Source organism: Mustela putorius, unplaced genomic scaffold (genome assembly GCF_011764305.1).
Source record: "Mustela putorius furo isolate JIRA1106 unplaced genomic scaffold, ASM1176430v1.1 tig00003834_pilon_pilon_pilon, whole genome shotgun sequence".
Lineage (NCBI taxonomy): Eukaryota > Metazoa > Chordata > Mammalia > Carnivora > Mustelidae > Mustela > Mustela putorius.
Window position 1 is genome coordinate 38,406,618 of NW_025421987.1, and position 24,562 is coordinate 38,431,179.

The following is a 24,562-nucleotide window of genomic DNA, read 5'->3' on the forward strand; positions in this document are numbered from 1 at the left end:
AAAAGGGAGGAAAACCAGAAAGAAAGAGGAAAGCAGAAGAATGAAATTGGACCGAAGGGGCAGTGGTGCCTTGAGCTATCTCACTGCATTACAATGAATATGGACTCTATTAAGCTCCGTTCTGCCTGTTAGTGTTTCCCAGGGCAACACAGCCCCCATATGGCAAGCATGCAGCCGATTAGGCTAGGCCCCTGGGCCTCATTGAAGGCTGGGGGGGCTTGACTGGCAGTTGAGCCCCCCCCACCTCCCCCTACTCCTCACACTTGACACTGCCTGTGTTTATCTAAAGCAAGGAAGGGGGGGGGCATTTGGAAAGGTTTTTGTCTGTCTCAGAGAGAAGGGAAAGGAGACTGGAGGCTGGGTGGGTTGAGGGAGGTTGAGGGAGGAAGGTGGGTGGAGGTGGGGTGGAGAGGGGATAGGCAAGGAGGGAAAAGCCTCATAAATATTCAAGAGGAGTGGTGAATGGAGAGAGAAATAAAGCAGATGGAATTCATGTTAAAGAATGCCACAATCACCCTGTTTTGAGCCCTCCAAAAACAAAACAAAACAAAACCAAAAAAAAAAAAAAGCAATGGCTTTCTAGGAGTGTAGGAGCTGCGTTTATCCAATTAGCAGGGTTGTCAAATTGAATTTATATGGAATAGGGTGGGGGAATTGAGAAGAGAGTGTAGAAGAAAGGAAGTGGGTTTTCTTTTCTCTTAAGGTTTGTGGGCCCCCCACCACCCTTTATGGCTAGATTTTTTAATTTCCTTAAAGAGAAATTTAAGGAAGGGATATGTGTGACAAAGAAATGTGACTCCCTCGTAACTTTTTCCTCAAGTGATTGAGGTGGGAGAGAATTAGATCTGTCCAGTGGGAAAAACAAGAGACCACATCTTCTCTTTACTCGGAAGGCAGAGGTGGCTTCTCCCGGGGTTCCTCCCCAGAACCAAGATGGTATGTCTAAATTCCTTCTTTCCCCTTTCATAGATGGTGAAGAGGTTCACCTACCTCAGTGGAAATAGGTTCTGTCTGTGTTGGTACAACTTGTTAAAAATTTTGAGTTCAGTGAATGAGGAGCCCAGATTAGGCAAATGCCACTTTGGTTATTTATTGCCTTCTCAAAAACCACCAGTGAGTCCTCTGTCTGTGATGCTCATCTCAAACTCTTTTCCCTAATCTTCCACAGCATAACCCAATCTCAGTTTCTTACCTTGCCTCTTCCCATTCTTCTGAAAGTCCCCATAATAGGGTACAAACTCTACAGAGGAAATAAAAGAAATTCCACTACAGTACTGGAAGAAGATATTGGAGATGCTCTTAAGGTTTATTTTTTTTTTTAACTTTTTTTAATCTGTTTTTGTTTTTGTTTTAGAATTTATTTATTTATTTATTTATTTGACAGAGAGATCACAGGTAGGCAGAGAGGCAGAGAGTGAGAGAGGGGGAAGCAGGCTCCCTGCTGAGCAGAGAGCCTGATGCAGGGCTTGATCCCAGGACGCTGGGATCATGACCTGAGCTAAAGGCAGAGGCTTTAACCCACTGAGCCACCCAGGCACCCCTTAATGTTTATTTCTGTCTAAAAAATGTGGAGGGAAAGAAATTCAGCTTTCCTGATATTTAATACCAGGGTTGGCAGTGGTACCTTTAGCCTGTATATCACAGGGTGATGCATGACAATAGTAAAAGATCTCCTCTGGTTGACAGTGGAGACATCACTGGCTTATTCACTTCCCAGTTTTCCTGTTCTCTGTTAAGTGGATTTACAGATTATATAATTTACTTTTGACTAAATTAATCGTCACAAAACGACAAGTGGCTTAAAGAGATTGCTGCAAAGAAACTGGGGCTGAAGAGTAGGCAGCTAATCCAAGCACACGCTAACAGGAAGAGAGCAGCAGGGTTGACCCTCTTCAAGCCACATCAGGAAGTAAAAACAGTGCTAATGGAATCCCATGTGATGAGAAGTCAGCAAAGTAATTAATGTTCAAGCAGACTATTTGAGAGAGGTTATAGCCATATCATTACCAATGTACCTAATCCTAAAGAGGCTTTCTGTTTTAAGGTATTAGCTTTAATTGCATTATAAACAACATTATAAACAATCATGATTAACATGTTATTAAAACAGGGTTTCACTTTTGCCTACTCTTTTTAAATTTTAGTTGGGCAGCCCATGCATTTAATTTATGGATAAATATTAATGGGTTAGGCATATTTGCCCAGAATATTTTACTCCTAAGAAAACAAGATCAGAAAAGTTGGGAGACCACTGATCTAGATAAACCTGTAACAGCCAAACTGCTTGATGTACCAGCTCCCAGACAGATCTTTCCCACCAGCAGTGCCCTCAGCTCTTTATATATACACACACATCCCAAGGGGCCTTCTAAACCCTTTATCCAGGGAACCTTTCCTGAAGACCCAATATTGAAAATGCTCCCCTCCTATGCTCTCACTTGCCCCTTCTCATTTGTGACTGAATTGGTGATCAGTTAAGGTTTTAAAATAAAGGATGCTAAAGTTGTTACATGAGCGGAATCCCCTAAGCTTCAGTGGTTTTGTGCAACGGTGGTTTATTTCTTCTGTCCTGGATTGCCTTGACTTCTTCCACCTTGGAGCTAGAAACACAGGGCATGTGTCCCCAGGACTGGAGAGGGGAGAAATGGAAGGTGGACCCTGGTTCTCTAGCTCTTAACAGCCATAGCCTGGAAGGGACACATGACCTATTTGCTCACACTTGCTTGGCCAGCACTAGTCACATGGCTCTAAACCTTCTGCAGAGGACGCTGGGTAGTGAGGAGCTTCTGGAGATTTGCTGAACACTAGCTGACTTAAAGTCCTGAGCTGTCGTTCGTCAGAGATCCATCCTGTAGTACAGTGACTTGCGTACTGTCCTCTATGGGAGATCAGTAACATTTTTTATACCTGGTAATAGTGAAATCATAGTATCATACTTTTTACTAGACACTCAGTCAAAATATGATTAAGGAATAAGCTAGAGGGTGCCTGGGTCGCTCAGTCAGTTAAATCGAATCACGTCCGGCTCCTGCTCAGCGGAGAGTCGGCTTCTCTCGCTGCAATGCCCCCATCCACACCCTGCGCTCTTTCACTCTCTCTCATTCTAGCTCTCGCTCTATCACAAATACATACATAAAGTCTTTAAAAAAGAAAAAGGAATAAGCTAGGAATATATTTAGAGGCCGGCTAGAGCATGGCTTATACTTAAGAACATCAACATTTTGTTACTCTTGCCTGTTTGACATCAGAGTGGTCTGGGTAGATGTTCTAGGTATTAGTCTAGAACTGCACTGCCCGGTGTGGTTCCATTAAAAACTCAGTTCCTCATCCCAGTAGCCACACTTAAAGTGTTTGATAGCCACACATGGCTAGTGACTAGTACTGATAGTGCAAATGAAGGACATTTTCACCTTTGCAGAAAGTTCTATTGAAGGGGACTATGTGAAGAATAGTACAAGATTGTTCTAGATTTGGGTGTACATGGTAGAAGAATGAAAACAACCACAGAGAAAATTACTCTTTTTCTGTTTTTAAAAAAGATGTATTTATTTGAGAGAGCGAAAAGGTGCATGTGGGCATGCGCAAGAAGTGGAGGAGCAGAGAGAGGGGAGACATGCAGGCTCCCCGCTGAGCAGAGCCTGACATGGGACTCCCTCTCAGGATCCTGAGATCATGCCCTGAGCAGAAACCAAGACTCAGGCGCTTACCCAACTGTGCCACACCCAGGCCCCCCAGTGAAAGCTACTCTTACAGATAACGATTCAGGTAACGTTACTTTTCTGCGTAAGAAAGTAGATTCGTTCTTAAAGTAGTCCTAAGCAGTTAGTAAATATCTCAGAAGCTGTTTGGTGGGAGGCAGAATTGGGATAGTAGAGATAGCCTGGGGCTAGGAGTCAGGGGACCTGACTTGAAGCCCTAAATCTCTCTTAATTAGCTGGGAGCCCTTCTGCAAATCACTTAGTCTCTCTGCTCCTTGCTTTTCTCATTTATAACATTTAATATCCAGAGGTGTTATTCCAAGCTATTATTTTATTTTCTCTGAGGTCCCTCCTAATTTAAAATCTTTCTTTTTAATTAGGTCTGTGGGTAAAAGTACAACTTTTTAAGTAAAAGTGACCTTTCTTAAACTCTTCTAAATCTATTTAAACTCATGTATTCAGCCCTTCGGGAACTAAATTCGTTTGCTTCCCAGGGATCTCCCCCAATGCCATTCCTCTGAGCAGGAGCTCCGCCCTCTTTCTTGAGGGCAGCACTCACCGCCACCTGCTGCCTTCCCACAGCCACTTGGCATCACCTCGTAGGAGCAAAACTTCTCCCTGCCTTCAAAGACGTTTGGGAAAAGTGAATCTTACTCTATAGAATGGGGAACTTGCAAAAAAAACAAGCAAAAGAAGTAATTTGGGATCAGAAATATTTCTTTTTGGGGTGTCTGGGTGGCTCAGTCGTTGGGCATCTGCCTTCCGCTGGGGTCGTGATCCCGGGGTCCTGGGATTGAGCCCTGAATTGGGCTCCCTGCTCGGTGGAGGCCTGCTTCTGCCTCTCTCACTCCCCTGCTTGTGTTCCCTCTCTCGCTGTGTCTCTCTCTGTCAAATAAATAAATAAAATCTTTAAAAAAAAAAAAAAAAAAAAAATTCTTTTTTCATGTGGCTAGCCGCCCTCAACCAATGGAACAAAAAACTTTGTCAGATCTTATTCTTGTCACTGAAAGGATGTTTTTTTAGAAACCATTCTCCCTATGGTATCTGCTAGATCACATGTTCTTCTGTTTCACTCATCATGGTTATTGGCCAGAGGCTATCCAAAGGGTGTGCTGTGTGTTTAAGACCACGAAGGCTTCCCTCTTTTTCTAAGACAGCTGCAGTGTCCTGAGCGACCAGGGAGGGGGTGTGGGCTCCTGTGCCCTGGTCTCGCCTGTGCTCAAGCCTCTCCTCTTGGGAGAAGGTGGAGCTGGCTGCCTCTTGTTCCTGATGGATTCGCAGTTGTTTGTAATTTTCTCACAAAATAAATACTCCAAGGCTATAATTTCTCGTTGGTCTCAACCCCAGAAAGTGTATTCTGTTGTTGTTGTTTTTGGAAAGTTTTGAAAATGTCTGTTTGCTGGAGATTATTTCAGTGGGAGCATGTATGTCAGCAGTTTCATTTCTCAGACACATTTTCTTTCTCTTTTCCGTGTCCAAATAACCCTTCAAAATAGCAAGTACCTAGGCCTCAATGAGGAATTCATGTCGGAAATTTATTCTCTCCTCTGCTTTTTTTTTTTTCTTCATCTCTCCTCTTTTTCTGAGAAAATCCATAGAAAATAAGAAGGATCTAGACATACTTGGCATTGCCAAGAAAAGTAACAGGCCTTACTGTTGCCTTTACCCAACTTCGAAATTGTACCGTGTTCATTTCATGCATGTAGGAATTGCAATTCAGCCTTAGTTGTCTTTTATTTTTAGATTACAACAGAATTCTCAGAAGATACAAATCTTTGGGATTATCTTTCTAGACCAAGCTCACTAGGTAACTCGGTCCAGGAAACAACTCTGTTTTCCTGGCTGCGAAATAAGATGCATTCTAGCTACACTGATGCCCCTTCCTCCCTATTTTTGTCATAGTTCCGCATTTTGTGAATGAGCCTCCGGGTGACCTGCTTTGAGGTCATTAAATGGTCTCTGTTTACAACTCTGTCATGGGGCTTAATGAGTTAACTCCTTTCTCCCTCTTTACATACCTGTTTCCTCTTACTCCCTTTCCTTCCCCAGATGCATTCTTTTCTCCTGGTTGCTTATAAAAGTGGGTTGGTGGTTGGTAGCAAAAGTGGGGCCTGTTTCCATTTTGATTCCTATAAATTACCAAGGGTGCAGAAGTAACAGTAATTGTTTGGCTGGTCCTCGTTAAGCAGGAGGGGGTCTGGGCTGAATTTCCTCAGTAAAACCTTCGTGGACTTTACAACGCAAACACCTCTGCAGCCACCCTGTGCTCAGATAAAAAACAGCCCTCCTGTCCTCTTTGTCTGCTTGTCATCTTTTTGCCCTTTTTTTAAAATTCATGTTCATTTCCTGCCTCCATGCCTCCTCCTTCCTTCTTTTCCGCTCCTTCCTTTCTTGAGACATGGACAGAACAGGTGCCAGCAATTTTCTCAGGGAGTTGGGCAAACAGGAGCATGTCATGATCAAGTTCCTAAAATCCTTTCACTGGTAATTCATTCAGAGTTCTCGATAAATAGGTTATTTCATTGGGGAATAGTAGAGAATTAAAGCAAGTATCTGGAAAATTGAGAAGAAACCAAAACTTGCTTTTCGGTATTAGTTTCAAAATCTGTTAATGGAGTTTTCCTCTAGGACTCACTGTTAAAATGCCTCACTGTTCTACATCTCCCTTACTCCAAATCTGTTAAGCTCCCCACTGGGTGCAGAGCACTGATAGAAAAAAAAAAAAAAATGTGAAAAGGTCCTTATTGTGTTTAAAGTACAAAAATTTGAAAAGATTTTCTTGGCATCTCTGAGACCCTAGGATTCATCAGAGACACCCCCTAAACAAGGAGTTCAGCATGCATTGTGCATATGATGGTACTGTCCACGATAGTCTGGTAGTGGCGGCATGGACTGCCGTGTGGCTGTGGATATCGGACCTCCTGCAAACACATGGTTCCCAACAGGTGTGAGAGATGCTCACAGCCCAGACCCTGGCCATGGCTGGGGGTCCCAGCCCCTCTCATGCTGGGCTCCCTTGCCCTCCTTGCTGCCCGTACACGGGGCAAGCCTGTAGCACTCGTGCCACAGTTAAATCCCCTTCTGGCTCAAGGGAGCCACTTAAAAGAAGCTTCTTTTAGATAAGAAATGACAGGAGAGTGTTCTTTGGTCTTCCAGCAGCTGTTCAGATCAACATCTTGAATATGGCCAGCATGTGCGCTAGAGGCAGGGGGCAAGGGGACAGAGCCAGGCCCTGTGGCAGGCAGCCTCACTCACCAGGGCCACCTCTCTCTTTCTCACAACAGAGCAGTGTGGGGGATCGTAGTACCTCTTGGAGTGAGTCCTCTGGCTTATGGGACGTTGGCTCGAACCCTTTGTGACACCGTGCTGCATGGGACGATGACAACTCAGAGAGAAAAAAGGCCCGAGGTCACCCTCGCTTGTCTCCTCTTGGCCACAACAGGCTGCTTTGCTGACTTGGGTGAGTGCTTTCCTTCCCTTTCTCAGCCTGCCCCTCTTACAAGAACACTTTGCCCCTTCATGTCTCATTCAGCAGTGACCCTTTAACAAGGCCTTTCTTTTCCTGGATTTCAACGAACGCTTCATTGCCACTGGCCTTTGGGGGGTACACTTAGTAATACAAGATGAGACATCATCTTGGCTGCCTCATATTGTTGCATTTAAGTATTTTAATCGTTTTAAATATATACGAGCGGAGGAGAAGTAATAGTAACTGCCCTTAACTGAGCATTTACTGTGGGAGATTATGGCAGGCAGTTGACATGCATTGTCCCGGGAGCCAGGTGTTCCTAGCCCCATGCTGTAGGTAAGAAACTGAGATACAGAAAGGCTAGTGACCTGGCTCAGAAGCTGTGGCACTGGGGTTTGGGCCCAGGTCTGTCCAACCCCAAAGCTGAAGCGGCCACTCCAGTCTGCTGTCGTCGTGGTCGCCTTCTGCTTTCTTCTTTCCTCTTCTTTTTTTTCTTCTTTCTCCTTCCTTCTTTCTTCTTCTTCTTTCTTCTTCATCTTCTTCATCTTCTTTTTTTTTAAGATTTTATTTATTGTTTTGGCAGAGAGAGAGAGAGAGATCACAAGTAGGCAGAGAGGCAGGCAGAGAGAGAGAGGGAAGCAGGCTCCCCGCTGAGCAGAGAGCCTGATGCAGGGCTCCATCCAGGACCCTGAGATCATGACCTGAGCCAAAGGCAGAGGCTTAACCCACTGAGCCACCCAGGCACCCCTCCAGTTGCCTTCTGAGAACATGTACAGGTTGGGGAATGGACCCAAGCACCCGGGAGTTCTTCAGGGGAAGATGGACTCCCCGAGGTTGCTCAGCTTGGAAAGGCCACCTGGGTACTGTGCTTCTGAAAAGATCATGTTACTGGCTTCATGGGGATGTTCATTCATGGCTTTGTCCCTATTCTCCCTCCAGACCAGGTCCCTCAGGTCACTGTCCAACCTTCTTCCACGGTCCAGAAGCTCGGAGGAACCGTGATCCTCGGCTGTGTTGTGGAACCCCCATGGATGAACACCACCTGGCGCCTGAATGGGAAGGAGCTGAATGGCTCAGATGATGCTCTGGGCATCCTCATCAGCCGTGGGACCCTCGTCGTTACCGCCCTCAGCAACCGCACCGTGGGACGGTACCAGTGTGTGGCCCGGATGCCTGCGGGAGCTGTGGCCAGCGTGCCGGCCACTGTGACACTAGCCAGTGAGTGCTGCTCCTTGCTCCTCATCCCTGGGGCTCCTCTCTCCTCCTCTCTCCCATTCTCTTTCTCCCCCAGGCCGTCCATAACCCCTTGTCAGTAGTCTTCATGTGAAAGGGGGCCTTACAATTTGACATTTCAAACCAGAGAGCAGTAGGTGCCCAGCAGTCCCCAGGGGTGGACGACCTTTGGGCCCCTGCGAAGCTGCTCTCTAAGTAGGGGCCTGCTGTGGAGTAAGTGTCTAGAAGGAGGGGAACTCCACGTGGTTGAACTGTTTACAGGCCACAGCTTTCTGCTTTCCCTCTGGCTATGGGTGTGACTGAGCCAGCTGCTCCCTGTCCCCCACCCAGTCCTCCATCCCCCCGTCCTCCGGGCAATTATGGTCAGAGCATTTACAGGGCCATGTATAGTCTGAGCAGAGCTGCCCATCCCACATGTGGCCTCCTGTCTGCTTGAGGGGCAAGTGTATTCCATATGCCAGATATATAAATAGTAGAGCACAATGAGAAGGAAAGTGTGACCAAGAGTAAAACGAACAGAAAAGAGGATGAGATTGGGGTACGGTTTGGTCCAAGGAGGATGCCAGGTGAAGACTTGATAGTACTCTCAATTTTTAATTATCACTTGAGTGTATTATGGTACCCCAGTGCAAAACACACATTGCCTCATTGTCTACCCATTGTACATACAGGAGGCAAGATTTAAGGAATAGACACCTGAAGGCTGCGGGGCAGCCCCAATATCCATTCTTAAATGCTGAGTCTACAACCAGGAAATATTAAGAATGACCTCTTATTCCTTGGACCTTGTTCCCTTGTGACCTAGCAGGGTCCCCTTACCCCTGACTACTTGCTTCGGACTTTGATGTCACTGTCCTAATCACCCTCCTGAGGGATGTGTGTTATGGGTCATGCCTAAAGCCTCAAACTTCTGCATTGCTCCTTAAAGTGTGGCTGGGGTCCCTGGGGTGTGCAAGGCATGAGTCCTGCAGGAAAGTATTAGGGGATGAGGAAGTAGACCAGCAGGGGTGAAAAGACCCCTCTCTGCCCTCCCGTTGTCAGGTCCCTGGAGGGACATCCCTCTATGGAAGAGCAGGGCAGAGGCTGCCGGCCCTGTTGCTGTTTTCTTGGGAAGTAGTCAAGCAGCTCTGCCCTTTTCTCGGAGAAGGGAGAAAGCAGGGTGGGTCCTCAGCTGACCCCCCAATGGACTAGGCTGAGCCTGGGCTGCCTCTTGCTGCCTCCTCACACAGTGGGAACCATTTTCCTTGGTGGCAGCACGAGCACATGAATCTGAGCCCCGGGCCTCTGGGAGGTAGGCTGTGCATGGTCAGAGGGAGGCAGGCCCTGGGCCACCAGCTGGGCCCTCCCCTCCACCTGTGCTTGTGGGTGTGAGGAGGAGGGTACGGGCAGACTTAGGTGAGGAGGGCTGAGGATTGGGAAGGGTCATCTCGTCGTATAAGAAGGGCTGAGGTCTGCACTCCTACGATCATATTCCTCTTTTATATTTTCCAATTGTAATGAAAATCACATTACAAAAAGTACAGAATTTATATATATTATATATAATAACATTTCCCCTCAGCCCACCATCGTCACACAGCCACCATTTGCCATTTTGAAGGATACTTTCCAATCTTGATCCATACCCATACTTTCTTTTTTTATCGAAGTATCTAATTGACACACAGTATCAGTTTCAGGTGTACAAGATAATGGTTTGATATTTGGGTGCCTTGTGACATGGTCACCACAATAAGCCTACGTACCATCTGTCGCCACACACAGTCACCTTTACTGATTGTATTCCCTGTGCTGTACATTATATCCCCATGGCTTATTTTATGACTGGAAGCTTGGACCATTTGATCTCCTTCACTAATCCCCCCCCCCCAGCCCTTCCTCTCTGACAACCAGGACTCTATTCTGTGTCCGTGAGTCTGGGTTTTATTTTGTTTTGTCTTTTAGATTCTACCTGTAAGTGAAATCATGGCGTACCTGTCTTTCTCTGACTCATGTCACTGAGCCTGAGGGTATGCCCATACTTTCACACTGTCATAGCGACCTACTGAATATACAGCTTCTGTCCATATTCTCTCCCCCTCAGCATTGTGTGGTAAGCACCTTCCCTTAGCCATATGACTATATTTACTTTTCTTTTTCTAGAGTTCTAGAGTTGAGTATAAATGCATCAAGTAAAGTACACAAAGTGCACTAATAAGTCAACAACTGATGCATTTTTCTTATGTCCACCCCAAGTAACCATCTCTTTAGTGGGTCCCCCCTTCCCCTTACCTAGTCATCTGTCCCCCACAGCCTGCAGCAGAGCAGAATCAGAGTTACCAATGGCCCTCGAACATGCCTTGAGTGGATCTACCATATGTACTGATTGTGGGCCATTAGGTCACTTCTAATGGTTCATTATTACAAGTAAGATGTGCCTTTTAGTAGCGTTCGTGCCTTTAAAGGATAGCGTTGCTCATCTGCAGATGGTCAGCATGTGTCTGTGAAGGCTCAGGAAACTCCACAACCATTTATTTGGCCTCATTAGGAGCCAGACTGAACGTTTTATTTGGAGAAAGGGATAGTTGGAGAGTACAAGATTTATGTTAGAGCCCTCCTTCTACTTTAAGGTGTATCTGTATGAGGAGAAACCATTTTTCACCTTTATTTTTAAAAAAATTCCTGGCCACTTCTTTCTGTGGCACTTAAAGGGATCTGCAGTTGACAGTGAGGACAAAGGGGAGGGTTTGGTTGCATCCCAGAAGGCCCAGGGAGAGAAGAAGTGGGTTGTGCGGAAGCCCAGTGAATCTTGCTTGAAAGCCAAGAACTGTTGGCTTGTCGTGGAGACATGAATCAGAAGTGAAATGTTTGGAGCTGACTGGAGGGACGGAGAAGTGCTGGAAATGAGAGCAGGCTCTGAGGAGCTGTGGCCACGGAGTAGAACTGCAGCCTGCCCAGCCCGGAGGAGGCAGGGGGAAGGCGGAAGCAGAGGCAGAATGGGGTGCTGTCTTTGGGCTAATGCCATGGGGGATTTGGCCCAGACTCAGCAGTTAGATTAAGTTTCTGAAAGCACATTCCTGAGCAGAATGGGGGCTGTGTTTTGCTGGTTGGCTGATGGAGGGAGGCTGAGTGGTGAAGGGATTACCAAGGCATGGTCTGCATTTAGAGGCAAGGCTGGGCAGTGGCATGCGGACGCGCGCACACACACACCCGCCCACACTCAGCACTTAAGGCTTCCTTTTCCTCTGGCCTCTTTCGTGTGCATTCAGATGTTCATCCTCAGACAAAGCACTCACTGTTTGGCCTACCTAACAAGGTGCTGCCTCCTATGTCTTCATGAACTCCTAGATCACTGGAGCCTTTTGATGATGGGGGCTTGGATCTGGCTTGAGGATTCAGGGGTATGGAGGAGACCTCTAACAAGAACATTCCTAGTCCAGACCTCTTTGACTTAGATGCTGGGGGCTGGGGTTATGCTTGGACTTCACCCCTGTCTGGACATTGGCTTCTGGTCTTCAGTAGAAGCAGAATGGCTTATACATACAGGCACACCTTGGAGATGTCGTGAGTTTGGTTCCAGATGACTCACAAGAGCGTGAGTCAAATGAATTTTTTGGTATCCTGGTGCATATAAAAGTTACGTTTATACTATCATGCAGTCTATTAAGTGTGCGATAGCATTATGACTAAAAAAAAGTTTGTTCCTTACTTAAAAAATATTTTATTGCTCAAAAAAGTCTAACCATCAACTGAGCCTACAGCAAGATGTAATCACTGATCACAGATCACCATAACAAATATAATAATGATGAAAAGATTTGAGATATTATGAGCATTAATAAAATGTGACACAGAAAATGAGCACATGCTGTTGGGAAAATGGCACTAATACACGTGTTTGATGCAGGATTGCCACAAACCTTCAATTCGCTAAAAAAAGAAAAAAAAGTATAAAATTTTATCATATTATATATATTTACATATATTATAAATATATTTATACATATTTTGTGTGTGTGTGTGTGTGTGTGTGTGTGTGTGTGAAGGAGAAGGAAACAAAGGCAGAAATAGATTTATTTTAAAGAACTGGTTGACAGGATTGTGGAGGCTGATGAGTCCGGAATTCATCGAGCGAGCCAGCAGGCTGGAGATCTGGGAGTCCCCCCAGCAAACTGCAGAGCACCTGTTCTCCAGCACTGGGTTTAGTGTTTGGATGTTCTGGAGATTGGTGTCCTGAGAGTTGGGGGTGTGTTCCGAGTTTCCAGCAGAGCACAGGAAGACCTAACCCTTGCCTTTAAGGAGCTCTTAATCTAACGGAAAAGGCTGACTGCCATAACGTGTTAGCCCTAAAGCCAGTCAGTCCCCAACAGATACAGAAACAGATTTGCTTGGGAGCTCAGGCTGACAGTGATTCATTTCAGTTTCAGGGGTTGGAGGAAGATTTGGGAGTTGAGCCTTTAAAACAGTGTGTGGGGAACAATCTTTCTCTCTCATTCCTTGAGTTCTCTCATACCTTTCTAGGACCTTCAACAACTAAATTTTGCTCTTAGCATTGTGTACCTTAGATTTAAGTCCATTGCAGTTTCTGGAACGGTGCAGATGCAACCACAGGGAGCTCGATTTCCACAGTGAGGTAATTCCATGGTAAGTTCAGGGACAGCCTGAATGAAGCCACTAGATGATCGTCTCTCTCTTGCTACCCCATCGGATTCTGCCTTAACTCTCCCCCATTTCTCACTGTTTGTTTCTCTTTTCCCTTTGGGAATGTATGTTCTGTGATTAATAAAGGAAACAGAGTGTTTTCTCCAGGGCCACTCCTCTCTGCCAGTCTGCTTCAGCCAACCAGTGACTCCTTGACTAAACAAGAAGGAACCATTCGCTCCAAGTTGGGAAAACATTTGTTGTTAGCTTAGGCTTCTGAGGGAATCCTGTGCAGGCCCTTTGCTTTGCAACAAGTGGGTGGTGGCAGGAAGAAGAGTTGGGGAAGGAAAGGAAACACAGGTGGCGTCCGAGCTTGCCCAGGACAGGAAAGGAGCCCACAGCCGGAGGCTGGGCTGGTGATTCTGCCAGTCTGGGGAGATCGAGTCAGCTCTATAGGGCGGTGGACACGGTCGGAAAGGGAGAATGAGCTCAATGTTGAGGTGTAGCTGCTTTATACTGTAAGTTTTATTTTACTTTGCCAATTGGACAAGGAAATTAGTGACCATTTACACCCAAAAGGAGCTAAGCAACTTGAATATCTAAATGGGAAATAACTAAAGAATACCTTATAGTATTAAACCAAGTCCTCTTAACCAAAGTGCTGCTTTCTACTGGATACAGGCAGAAATTCATGCCTCACAAAAATTTCCCCTGATATTCTGGTGAAATCTTCAACACTAACCCCATCAGGCCTGGTGCAAGTGCCCAGACAAAGCTGTAGTGTGAGCTCAGGTCAGAGCATCATGGCAGCGCAGCAGCTGTCTGCCCCAAACAGCCAGGGTTCCAGTTCTCTATTGAGTGATGGTCATAGTTTACCAAAAGAAGACCTCAGGTCCACGGTGCATCTTCTACTAAAGACACATTTACAATTCCTACCCTTCTCTCCTCAGCATGTTCTTTGCACACACAGCCACATGCTTAAGTAAAAGTAAAAATCTTAGGTCCATCTTCTAATCTAAGAGTGAAGGGAGGACCTCATAGTGTGTTAAGCAGGTACCACCTATAAATTCAATGAGCCAGAGCAGACTTTGCTCAGGAAGGTGAGGGACGCATTAATTAGCTTACTTGAAATCACTGGCGCCCTCTAAGGAACATGATGCAAGATGGTTCCTTTAAAATAAAAAAGTCAGGAGAGCAGATGAGTCCTTTGGCTCCCCCTTTTCTATGTGTGGAAAAGCTTAGGGATTTCCACCTTGACCTTGTTCATAGACTTTCAACCCTTCCTGGAGCCTGGTAATAACCCCAAGAACAATAGAACAGCGAGTCTGTCCTGCAGGTGGGTCCGTGTTCACATCTAAGATAAAGACAGTCCCTCAATAGTGAGCAAAAATGTCAGCAAAGGGGGAAAAACGTTTGCTGGGGCAAAAACAGCATTTTTTTTTCCTGAGGGAAAATGATGTTTAATGTTGAGTGACTGTGCTCCTTTACCTACAAACGCATGAAGACTTTAGGGATCACAGAACAGGACTCAGGCTGCGGCGTGGCACTTAAGCCCCTCCCTCAGCCTCACCTCCCACTCTAGACCCACCAAACTCTGCCACTTTCTCATCTCATCTTGCAGATTCCCCTTGTTTGGGGAATGGTGCCTCCCCCCGCCTGCAGCACCATCTTTTGCATTCCCTTTGCTAGACATGCCTGTATCCCTTCGGATAACAATTCCTTCTCCGTTTTTAAGACTTGAATATCTTCTCCGGGAGTCTTTTCTCGATGCCCTCAACATCTGGAGTGGGGTCTCCTCTTCCCAGCTTCCTCAGCCTTCCTGTGTTTCCTTCTCTAGCCCTCTCATTTGCCTGGAGTACAGGGACTGCTGCCATTCATCTCTGGGACCACACAGCTTCCCACAGGACCTGGCGTGCAGTAGGCCTTCAGTGAATGTCTAGAAAGAGGAAGACTCCCAGATAAAATGTGTCTGAAGTCTAGAAGGTCAAAAGGGGCATGCAAAAGGCAAGCAGAGTTTTCTTCTCCAAACCCTGATCTATGAAGAGGCTTAAGGGAATTAAAAAGGATGAAGCAAGGACTTAGGATATAAACCGGTTGAAGATACAAAGAGATTCGGGGAGGGTTCAGAAAAATTGATGGATGTCAAAGCCTCAAGGGCTGTTTAAAAGGAATTGAGATGTTTGGGGGAAACTGGAAACTTCAAAGGGAGATGCCAGCGGATGAGGCTCGGCATTCTATCAGACACTTCATGGGATGCTCTCAGAGGTGCTGGGCAGCTTGCATCAGTAGCCACCACTGCTTGTGGGAATATGTAGTTCCCAGGTATTCCCAGGAGAAAAAGTGGGCAGAAAAAGTGGGCAGAAAAAGTGGAGCCACTTTGGGCCCCGCTGGCCTTTGGACAGTGCCCGTGCCTCCCACCCAGGGTTCTGCATGTAAGAACCATGCTGGGGCTCTCCTCTCCATCCTGCTGAGTGTGTTGGCCTCCGTTTTCTTTCCCCTCCCTCTTCCCGTACAGGCCACCAGCCTGCCAAAGACTCTGCCAGGATCTAACTCGGGCTCTCAGGATCCTAGACCACCAGGATTCACATTAATTTTCCCATTACTAAGTTTGTAGTTTATATTTGGTTGATCAGAGAAATATGTATGATGTGGGTTGCTGGCAAGTAAATCTTCTTTTTTTTTCCTTCTCTTAAGTGTATTTTTCAAACCATTTCATTCCTTCATTGAGTCCAAAAGAAACTCCCAAGTTCTGCTAACCAGGCCTACCTCATCGCAGCACTGAAGTCAGATAGATGAGATGGCCTGCAGACATCTCTGTTCATCTGGCTGCCAGACTCCATGGAGACGTGGCTTCCATCCTTGTCTTCAAGGATTAATCACATTTCTTGTTCTCTTATTTAAAAAAAAAATATTTTTAATGATTTAAGCCAAGAAATTCCTGAAGCCTTAGGCCAGTTTATTGCACATCATTTAATGACATTGCAAACTGGGTTCTTTTTATTTTCCCTTGTTCCTATCATGTTCCTCCCTATATGCCCTTTCTCCTCTCCTGCCCACCTCTGGTCTTGGCTTTGATCTTCTGCCCTCATCCTCCTAGTTCTTCCGTCTCTCCTGCATCCTCGGCTTCCTCCCACGGCTCAAATCTGAGTACAGACCCCACCTCAACTCAAGGGGAAAGAAAGAAACACAAGATGAAACAACTAATGTATTTGGCATCTGCAAGCGTTTTTTTTTTGTTTTTTTTTTTTTACCCCCATGGAAACTGTTTTTACTTAAATAAGAGACAGCATGCCTTGCTTTCATTGGAAAGTGTGTTTGAAAAATTTCATGCCATATTTCCATGGCTCTCAGGAGAGAGTTTTGGAGCCAAAATTATTTGTGCAATTGGACAGGCAAGAAAAAACTCCTAACAAAAACAAACATATTTATCCACTCTCCTGGACTGCAGAGGGAAGATGAAAACTGCCTCTGCCAACCCCTCTGCCCTTTCTGGGTTGCTCCAGAGCTCAAGGGGACCTGATTTAGGCTGGAATGCTGTTGTAGAGATGGTAGGGACTAAGCTTGCAGGTACTACCTCTTGCAAATTATCATATGCTGCCTTGTGTGTTGTTTGTACCTGTCTCCTCTATCAGAGTAACCATCCCTGAGGTTAGAAACTGTATTTTTGTATTCATGATCTCTTCTGCAGTGCCTGACAAACTAGACGGTTCTGTAGCTCCTGGCTGAATGAGTGAGTCAGTGATGTCTGGTAGGATGATTATGTGCCAGATATCTACTACGGGGTAGACCCATTTTGCTCAGCCTTGTGGGCTGCAGTTCAGTTTGGTTTCAGTGGTCTGTGTAATACGGCTACAGACTTGCAAAATGCTTAATCACTACCCAGAATGCGTGGCTTCCGAGATACCTGCCCATGCCACAGTGAACCCCATCCCTACTGGGTGCCAGGCTTTCTGGCCTCATCTGCTTCTGAGCTGATTGCCGTGGTTTGCCCCTTGTAGAGCCCTTTATTTCAGAGGACTGACCTTTGGGATCCTGTCAAGACATAGGTCCTCAGGTAACTTGGAGGTCGAGAATAGTGTTGTGAGTGCGCATCAGTGAAGCCCACACAGGGAGGCAATGCTTGGGACCCATCACCCTCTCAAACTCCACCTCCAAGTCCATCCTGGAGAGCAGTGAGCTGCGGGCTCCGCCAGACACACCTCTCCATTTTACTTCCCTTGAACCTTTGCCATCTTCTAGTGTCTTCAAGGGTGAGGGAAGGGCCACAGGGTCAGCCATGTCACTGAGGAGGACTACATTAGGGTGAAGTCTTTCTGTGATTTGTGACGTTCGCCATAGACGCAGCAAGCCACCACAAGGACATTTGAGGCCTGGAGGCCATGAGAGTTCGGGAGTAGAATGATCTGTCCAGAAACTTGCCAGCGGCCCAAAGGCTACTGAGCCATGCTGACAACATTGCCAAGAGAGCCCCATGCGGTGCCCCCACAATCTGGTGGAACCTACCCAGACCTCAGCAGATGAGTACAGGCTTGTCTTCAGGCAAGAGGGTGGGATGGGCCTGACTACTTAAGAAATGCCTGGTGGGTAGAATATGACTTTTTTTTTAAGTGTTCAGCTGAGTTCATGGAAATGGGGATGTGGGTGATGCCATGCGGCCTCCAGCCAAAAGGCACCATCTTACCTGACTTCTTACTTAATGGAACTTTGACTTGCAGCCCAAGAGAGGTCTCAGGGAGGGGAGGGCCAATGAGGAAACACTTTGAAATCTACACAAATCTACTGAACGCTCCACACTGCCCTCTAGGCCCAGTGTGGAGCCCAGAGCAGCCTGGGGACTGGTCAGGAACCCGGCTTGGCAGACAAAGGGGCCTGGGAACAGGCTGGTTTCCTTCACTGGCAGCCCGCTAGAGCTCTGCATCTGCCTCTGGATTACCCCGGGGGACGTTCTGCTATGGTGCGAGGCACCCCGTAACTGGATGTGTAAATTCTAGAACAGTTGGGGGGAGGAGACTGCAATTAAGATTGACAGTTTTGTGTCATGGGAATTCTAGAACATATACCAAATACTGTCATTGAATTCATAGCTCTGCTGAGCTGAAGGAAGGATCTGAGCTACAAGATGAGAAGAAATTCAAAGGGGCTTGCTGTTAAACTTGCCTATTTGTAGTCTGTCATGGGACCCTGGTGGTGGCAGCCACACCCACAGGCTTCTCCCAATTCTTGTTTTCCTCCCCGTTTTCCCTTGGCCCGGAAGGCAGGCGCCTGCCGTACCCTCTAAATGTGAAGGGGAAACCCGGAGCCCATCACACAATTTGTGTCTGAACGAATCCCTGCCATCGGTGTATCCAAGGGTTCTGTGGAAATCGCGTATCAGGATACATCTTACGTTAAGAAATGGAGGACTTAGAAGGAAGGAACTGGGCAGGGTTGTGTATGCAGCCCAAACTATTTGAACTTTGTTAGAAAGCAAACAGAGACCCTCTAAACCGGGAGATGGCCCCCAAAACCAGGGTGTCTGGCCTGTTGAGAGCTGTGAGACAAGAGTGGGCCTAGTAACACTTGATTAGTGCAGACATGTTAATAAAATAGCTGGAAGAATTCACAGAGAGGATGCACGAGAGGGCTCTGGGGGGAAGGCAAGAGGATTAAAGCAGCAAAAACATTCCTCTAATGGACTTCTCAAACACACCAGCCCACAGGCAAGGGCAGGTGTCCTGTCAAACCACTTCCCCCTGAAACCCTATCCATCATTCTGCAGGGCGGCCTGTTAACCCCATTTGGAATTGAAGGGCCTGCCCTCTAGGCCCAGTGTGGAGCCCAGAGCAGCCTGGGGACTGGTCAGGAACCCGGCTTGGCAGACAAAGGGGCCTGGGAACTGGCTGGTTTCCTTCACTGGCAGCCCGCTAGAGCTCTGCATCTGCCTCATCTGGTGGCTGATTAGGCCATGAGTGATCACATATCTCCAGCCCACCCCCTCCCCAGTCTGCCTAAAAACACTAGAGAGGGGGTGCTCTGATTTTCAGATCCATCATCACTTTGTTCCTCTGCCTTTGGTCCCTTAGTGAGACTCCACTTCTGCTCCAGCAGCCAAACTGGATGTGTTTTTCCAGTGAAGCACCAGCTAAAGCTGAAGCTCAGGAGGAACAGGGAGGGGACAGGGCCAAGGACCCAAGTACTGCTTATTTGTTTTGAAGCCAGGAAGGCAGGCCTGCCAGGAGGATGCCCAGCTGGGGTGTCCTCGGTCCTGCGCACACGGGCTGTTGTGCACATGTTGGCATCAGAACAGAGGGGCCGTCTGGCCACATGGTTGACCGGTGCCCAACTTTGTGCCTCTCCCACTGCACAGCTTTCTGTCTCCAACTTAGCAGTTGTCAGAGGGTGCAGAAGGAGCCAAGAGGAGCGAGGGGGGGCGGCTGTGTTTTGTGGTGGGGGGTCGGTGAGGTGGGTGCACGGAGGAGTATGTGCCTTGTGCCTGGGTAAGCTCTCAATTACAGTGGGGCAAGAGCCTGGGCCATTAACATGGAGATGGCTTTCTGGTGCCAAACTCCTTTCTTTCTTGTTAAATGATCTGTTAGGTTTAAGTGTATCTTTGCTTGAGGCAAATTTCCTTGGACTGAAATAAAGCAGAGGAGGGAAAAAACAAAAACAAAAAAACAAAACCCCAACCTCAGAAAATCTTGGTGGAGTAGTTTCAGATTTATAGGACCGTGGATGAGAGTACTTCTCGGTGACGGGAATTTTCCAGATGCCCCTGAGAGGACAATCTCTCACGGCTCGCTTTGTGGGGAGCCTCCTGACTTGGCAGGTACGGCACACACTGAGCAGAGGAGAATTCAGGCCTTTGCATCGTTTAAGTGCATTGCTTTTGAAAGGCAGTTAGCAATATTTAGCCAGAACACACTGCGCAGGCCGTCCACCCTCTCCCATAGTCCGCATCTCCTTCCTCTCTGAGGAGAAACACATCCGCTGTCTTGGCTGAGAAGCACAGTCAGGACCAGATGCCATAATTTGGGGGGTCTAATTCAAATTGAAAATGTGGAGTCTTTTGCTCAGACGCGAAGGATTTGAAGAGGTGTGATAGCAGAGCATTGACGTGAGCACTGGCCCCTTCCACGCTGCACAGAGTGCACTCCCAGGAAGCTGGCCTTGGGCTCAAACTTCCCAGTTGTGCATTCATTCGGCAGAGATTTACAGAGCATATACTGCATCCTGAATACTGTGCAGTGGGCCTTGGGGTTGGGGCGTGGAATAGGCTGCCCCCTAGGAATTCACAATTCAGCTGGAGTCAGATGATCCCACATACAAAGTTAAACAATGACGAGATAACTCTTTAAAAGCCCGGAAGATTCTATACCCACCCAAAGGAAGGAATCCATAAGGGAGATCTCCCCTGGGCCCCTACATATCACTTGCTCAGCTCAGAAAGCAAAAGTAAAAGAAGGAGATAGAAACGAATGGGGCAATCTGTCTGTTTTTGCCGGGCCAATCGTGAACAGCATGTATTTCCGACTCTACCTTCATCACAGCTAATTCACATCTCTCTGTGACTCCAGAGGTAACCTCTCAAGCAGCAGTCGATTTTCATAATAACCATGCTTAGATAAAAGTTTCGTAGAAAATATGTTGTGCTAGACCTCTGTCCTTGAGCCTGCAGTGTAGATGAAACACAACCAGGAAATTTGAGTTCATAGGCAACATAAAGGGGCATCTTGTACCTGATTTGAGAGTCCCAGCTTTCAGGATAGTCCTTCATTCGGTTGTTCAGCATTGACTGAGCATGTGCTTAGACCAGGCCCTGGGTTAGGCTCAGAGGACACATATACAAACAAGACGGTGCCTGCCCCTAATAAGTTCACACTCAAATACTATAATCAGAGGGACAGTGATCCTTCCAAAGAAACAAAAGGACTTTCCTATCCTGGCATGGTTTGTCTAAAAGCTGGAAAGTTCCATTAAGTAGGAAACCTTCTGACCTCACTGTGTGCCTTGATCCCTGGGCTCTCCTATGGTCACTGCCGGGTTTTTTTTGGTAATCACCTCCTACCTTCTATGAGAAACCTGACTCCTGCCTGCTCCTGTCGCCTTCTTGCCCTCTCTGGGTCTCCCGGGAAACAACACAGGCAGGTGGAGTCTTGCAGCACAATTGCAGTAAAAGCTCTGACGGCATCCGTTCTCAGGAGCTGAGCAGAATGTGGTATGGTCAACATTCAGAGAGGGTGCCTCGAGGACTTTCTAAATACCTTTATGAGGGAGTATCTGGGTAAAAATTCTCATCTTTCTTATTTTATCCCCGTTTCATTTTATTTCTTCTCTTGAATTCAACCACAGTCCTGACAAACAAGTTGGGGACTTTTTTTGCACAGGTGTCCCATTTTGTTCAGCAATGTCAGTGATTTGGCTCATACAATGAGAGTTTTGTTGTTTGAACTGTTGGATTATTTGGGAAAACAGATGGATCGCCATCCTCTACCTGCTTAGATCCCCGTTTTGCCACCACACCAAGTCGGAAGGGATGGCCACTCTACTGTCCGACACCACAGCCTAGTGTTAGGACTCTCAGCCCTCCCATAGCCCACTGCCATTAGCTACACTGCGGAGATCCATCTTTGCCTTAGAAAGCCCTCAGACCATCCCCAGATCCCCCACCCCCAGCCCCAAGAAAAGATTAGCCATGACTGAGAGTACAGCTCCTGGGAAGCCCAGCCTTCCTTTATAACCATGGTTAGCAATTGAGCAGCATCTCAGATCTGTCACTGTTACCAAGGATGTTAAAGAAGAACCAGGGAACTTGACTGCACTGGAAAGAAGAGATTCTTCCATCATTCCCTTTAGTCTTCATTGGCTGAGCTGTGCCCGGGCATTTAGGATTTGATCCTTGACCCATCTCCTGCCACGTTCGGTAGGGCCAATGGGCCTGGCCAACTTGTCGCTGTGTCTCAGTGTAAGAGAAGAACCAGTCTGTGTCATGGGCATCTCCTGAAGGATCTCTCCACCCATGTACCCACTGTCCAGCTTATGTGTATAAACCAAGTCGAACTCTCATGCAATGATGGAGGCCACACATTCCATCCTGTAAACTCTTAGAGACAACAGAAGGCTAGAGGAAGGACTTGGACACTCCTGGAAAGCCCCCGGGGGTGAGGCTCCTGTAGCTGCTTATTGTGACTGAAGACACCAAGGCATCCACCCACCCTGAAACAGTGCTTTGTCTCTCCCCTCCATCGAGGCCCAGTTGGCACCTTCCCTTCTCTCCACAGACCTCCAGGACTTCAAGTTGGACGTGCAGCACGTGATTGAAGTGGATGAGGGGAACACAGCAGTCATTGCCTGCCACCTTCCTGAGAGCCACCCGAAAGCCCAGGTCCGGTACAGCGTCAAGCAGGAGTGGCTAGAGGCATCAAGAGGTAAGTGAGCAAGGAGGAGCCCAGAGGCAGAGGCTGGGTGTGGGGAATCTGACCACCTCTGGTTACTGCTTCCCCAACTCCCATCAACATGCCCTCAGGCCTCTCCTCATGCTGGTCAGCTGTCTTCTGCCTTGTTGGTTAGCCCTGTAGGCTCCTAAAGGGAGTGGTTTCCATAATGGAGGTCTTCTGCCCTGTTGAGAGGAATTTCTTCATCCTTTGAGGCTCTGGAAGATGTCACTGAGCTGTCACCATTTGACCAAGGCTGTCAGCACAGAGTTCTTCGTGTGTGTGCTCCCTGCCACCAGGCACACACAGCGAGGTGGCCTCACGAACCCAGCCATCCATGGGGCTGCAGTGTTGCCCCAGTGGGAGATGGAGTCCTTTCCCACACAGCAGAGGAAGCTTTCTGGTGGGACTTGGGGTTTTTCCCTCCCCATCTTCCTAGCTGCCCTATCTTCCTGCTCAGGCCACAGGGTACGTGACAGCTGGGCTAGGAGAGGCCAAGCTGTGGTCCACAGAATGACAGTGAGGAGAGGGGATGTCTCTCAAGATGAAGACAGCTTCTTCCCATAGTTGATCCTTCACTCAAGGCCAAGTAGACCCTGCTTAACTGAACCCACAGTTCAAAATGTATTCCTTTTAGAATATCCTCTAGACACTTCAATATTTCCATTCACTAAGTTTTTCTGATTTAGAAAGGAATATATGTCCCTGTATTCCTGTGAGGAATATATATGTTCACTATAAAAAATACAGAAAGTAATATTTTTGAAAGGGTAAAACCCCTAATCTGCCACTCAGAGATAACCAGAGACTGAGAGAAATAGAGTATTAATCTCCAACATCCCCAGCAGGAGGTTGGCTATACACAGCTTCCACCCCACAAGGGTCGGGTTTTTCCCACTCTTCAGGCATTAACTGAGCTGTGCATACCTGGGGTGGCCCAGTGCTGGGCAGGCACCAGGCTCAGTGAACCTAGATTTCAGAGACACTAGGACCCCCAGGGCAGGCCAGGCCACCAGAAGGCTCTGCACTGATGGCTGGTGCTTTGCCTACCAGGAAGCTGAACACCATCCCAGTCGCTGAGGTATCCAGAAGCCATGAATCTGCTCCTGTTAAAAGAAGCAGAACACATCTGCGGGGCCCTGTCCCCATGGCACCCCTGGTCCCGAAGCAGACAAAGTCTAGCAAACCAGTGATGCAGAAGGGTTTCAGTGACCTTCATGGAGGTAGTGGTGCTTGGGAGTTAGAATACTCCTCCCTGGTTACAGAAATGCAGTGGCAAGGTGGCTCAATGACGTGACCCTGACGGAGACTCATGGGAAATTCTAAATTTATTTCCCTCCTTCTTCATGGCTTGCAGGAGTGATCATCTCCTCTCCCAGGTGTACAGCAGGGGCCCCTCAATCCTTACGGTGGCTCGGAGGCGACACATACTACACCATTTTACATATGAGGAGACAGGGTTTGAGAGGTTAATCAGCTTGTCCAAAATCACACTGTGCATGACAGATCCAAAGCTTAAGCCCAGCTGTGGCAGACCCCAAATCTTGCTTCTTTTCCACCTTACTCCCTTGAAAGTATAAAATGTTCTTTCATAGACCTAGGTACAACTCGGGAGACGTTAACGAGCCAGTTTTTCGGCTGATTGGCTAGTTTCATTCTCTGGCATTTCTGTCCCCCTTGATCGGAGGTTTTACAGGGGTGAATAGTATCTTCAGTTTGGGCTTATTGGAATTCAGGTGTACGGCTTATGGTTCTTGCCCTGCCTGCCCACTGGAAACTACTGGCTGCAGTATTCTAGTCCTAACTCACCCCATGTCCCCTTCACCTTGCCCTTTTCTCAGATAACTACCTGATCATGCCGTCGGGAAACCTCCAGATTGTGAATGCGAGCCAGGAGGATGAGGGAATGTACAAGTGTGCCGCCTACAACCCAGTGACCCAGGAAGTGAAAACCTCAGGCTCCAGTGACAGGCTCCGCGTGCGCCGTAAGGGGCAGGGGGGTTGTCTCACTGATGGAAGGGGCTGAGGGGCTGGTCAGGCTGAGACGGGAGGGGATTCGGGGAGCCGGGCACAGGCCATGCTCAAAATCTGTGTTCTGTGAGGTGGCGGTTGGAGCTGTGAGGCTCGGGCCA

At 47.5% G+C, this 24,562-nt stretch overlaps 1 protein-coding gene across 5 annotated transcripts in view; it reads left to right on the forward strand.

Annotated features, from left to right (window-relative positions):
* BOC (BOC cell adhesion associated, oncogene regulated) overlaps positions 1–24,562 on the forward strand; it is a 67,555-nt gene that overhangs the window by 26,820 nt on the left and 16,173 nt on the right. For all 5 annotated transcript variants that reach the window (XM_004761443.3, XM_045088388.1, XM_013060927.2 and 2 more), the window contains 4 exons: positions 6,983–7,158; positions 8,107–8,385; positions 22,278–22,424; positions 24,272–24,415. In XM_004761443.3, coding sequence (XP_004761500.1) covers positions 7,077–7,158; positions 8,107–8,385; positions 22,278–22,424; positions 24,272–24,415 — 652 coding nt within the window. In that variant the 5' untranslated portion in view covers positions 6,983–7,076. The remainder of the gene's footprint in view (positions 1–6,982; positions 7,159–8,106; positions 8,386–22,277; positions 22,425–24,271; positions 24,416–24,562) is intronic.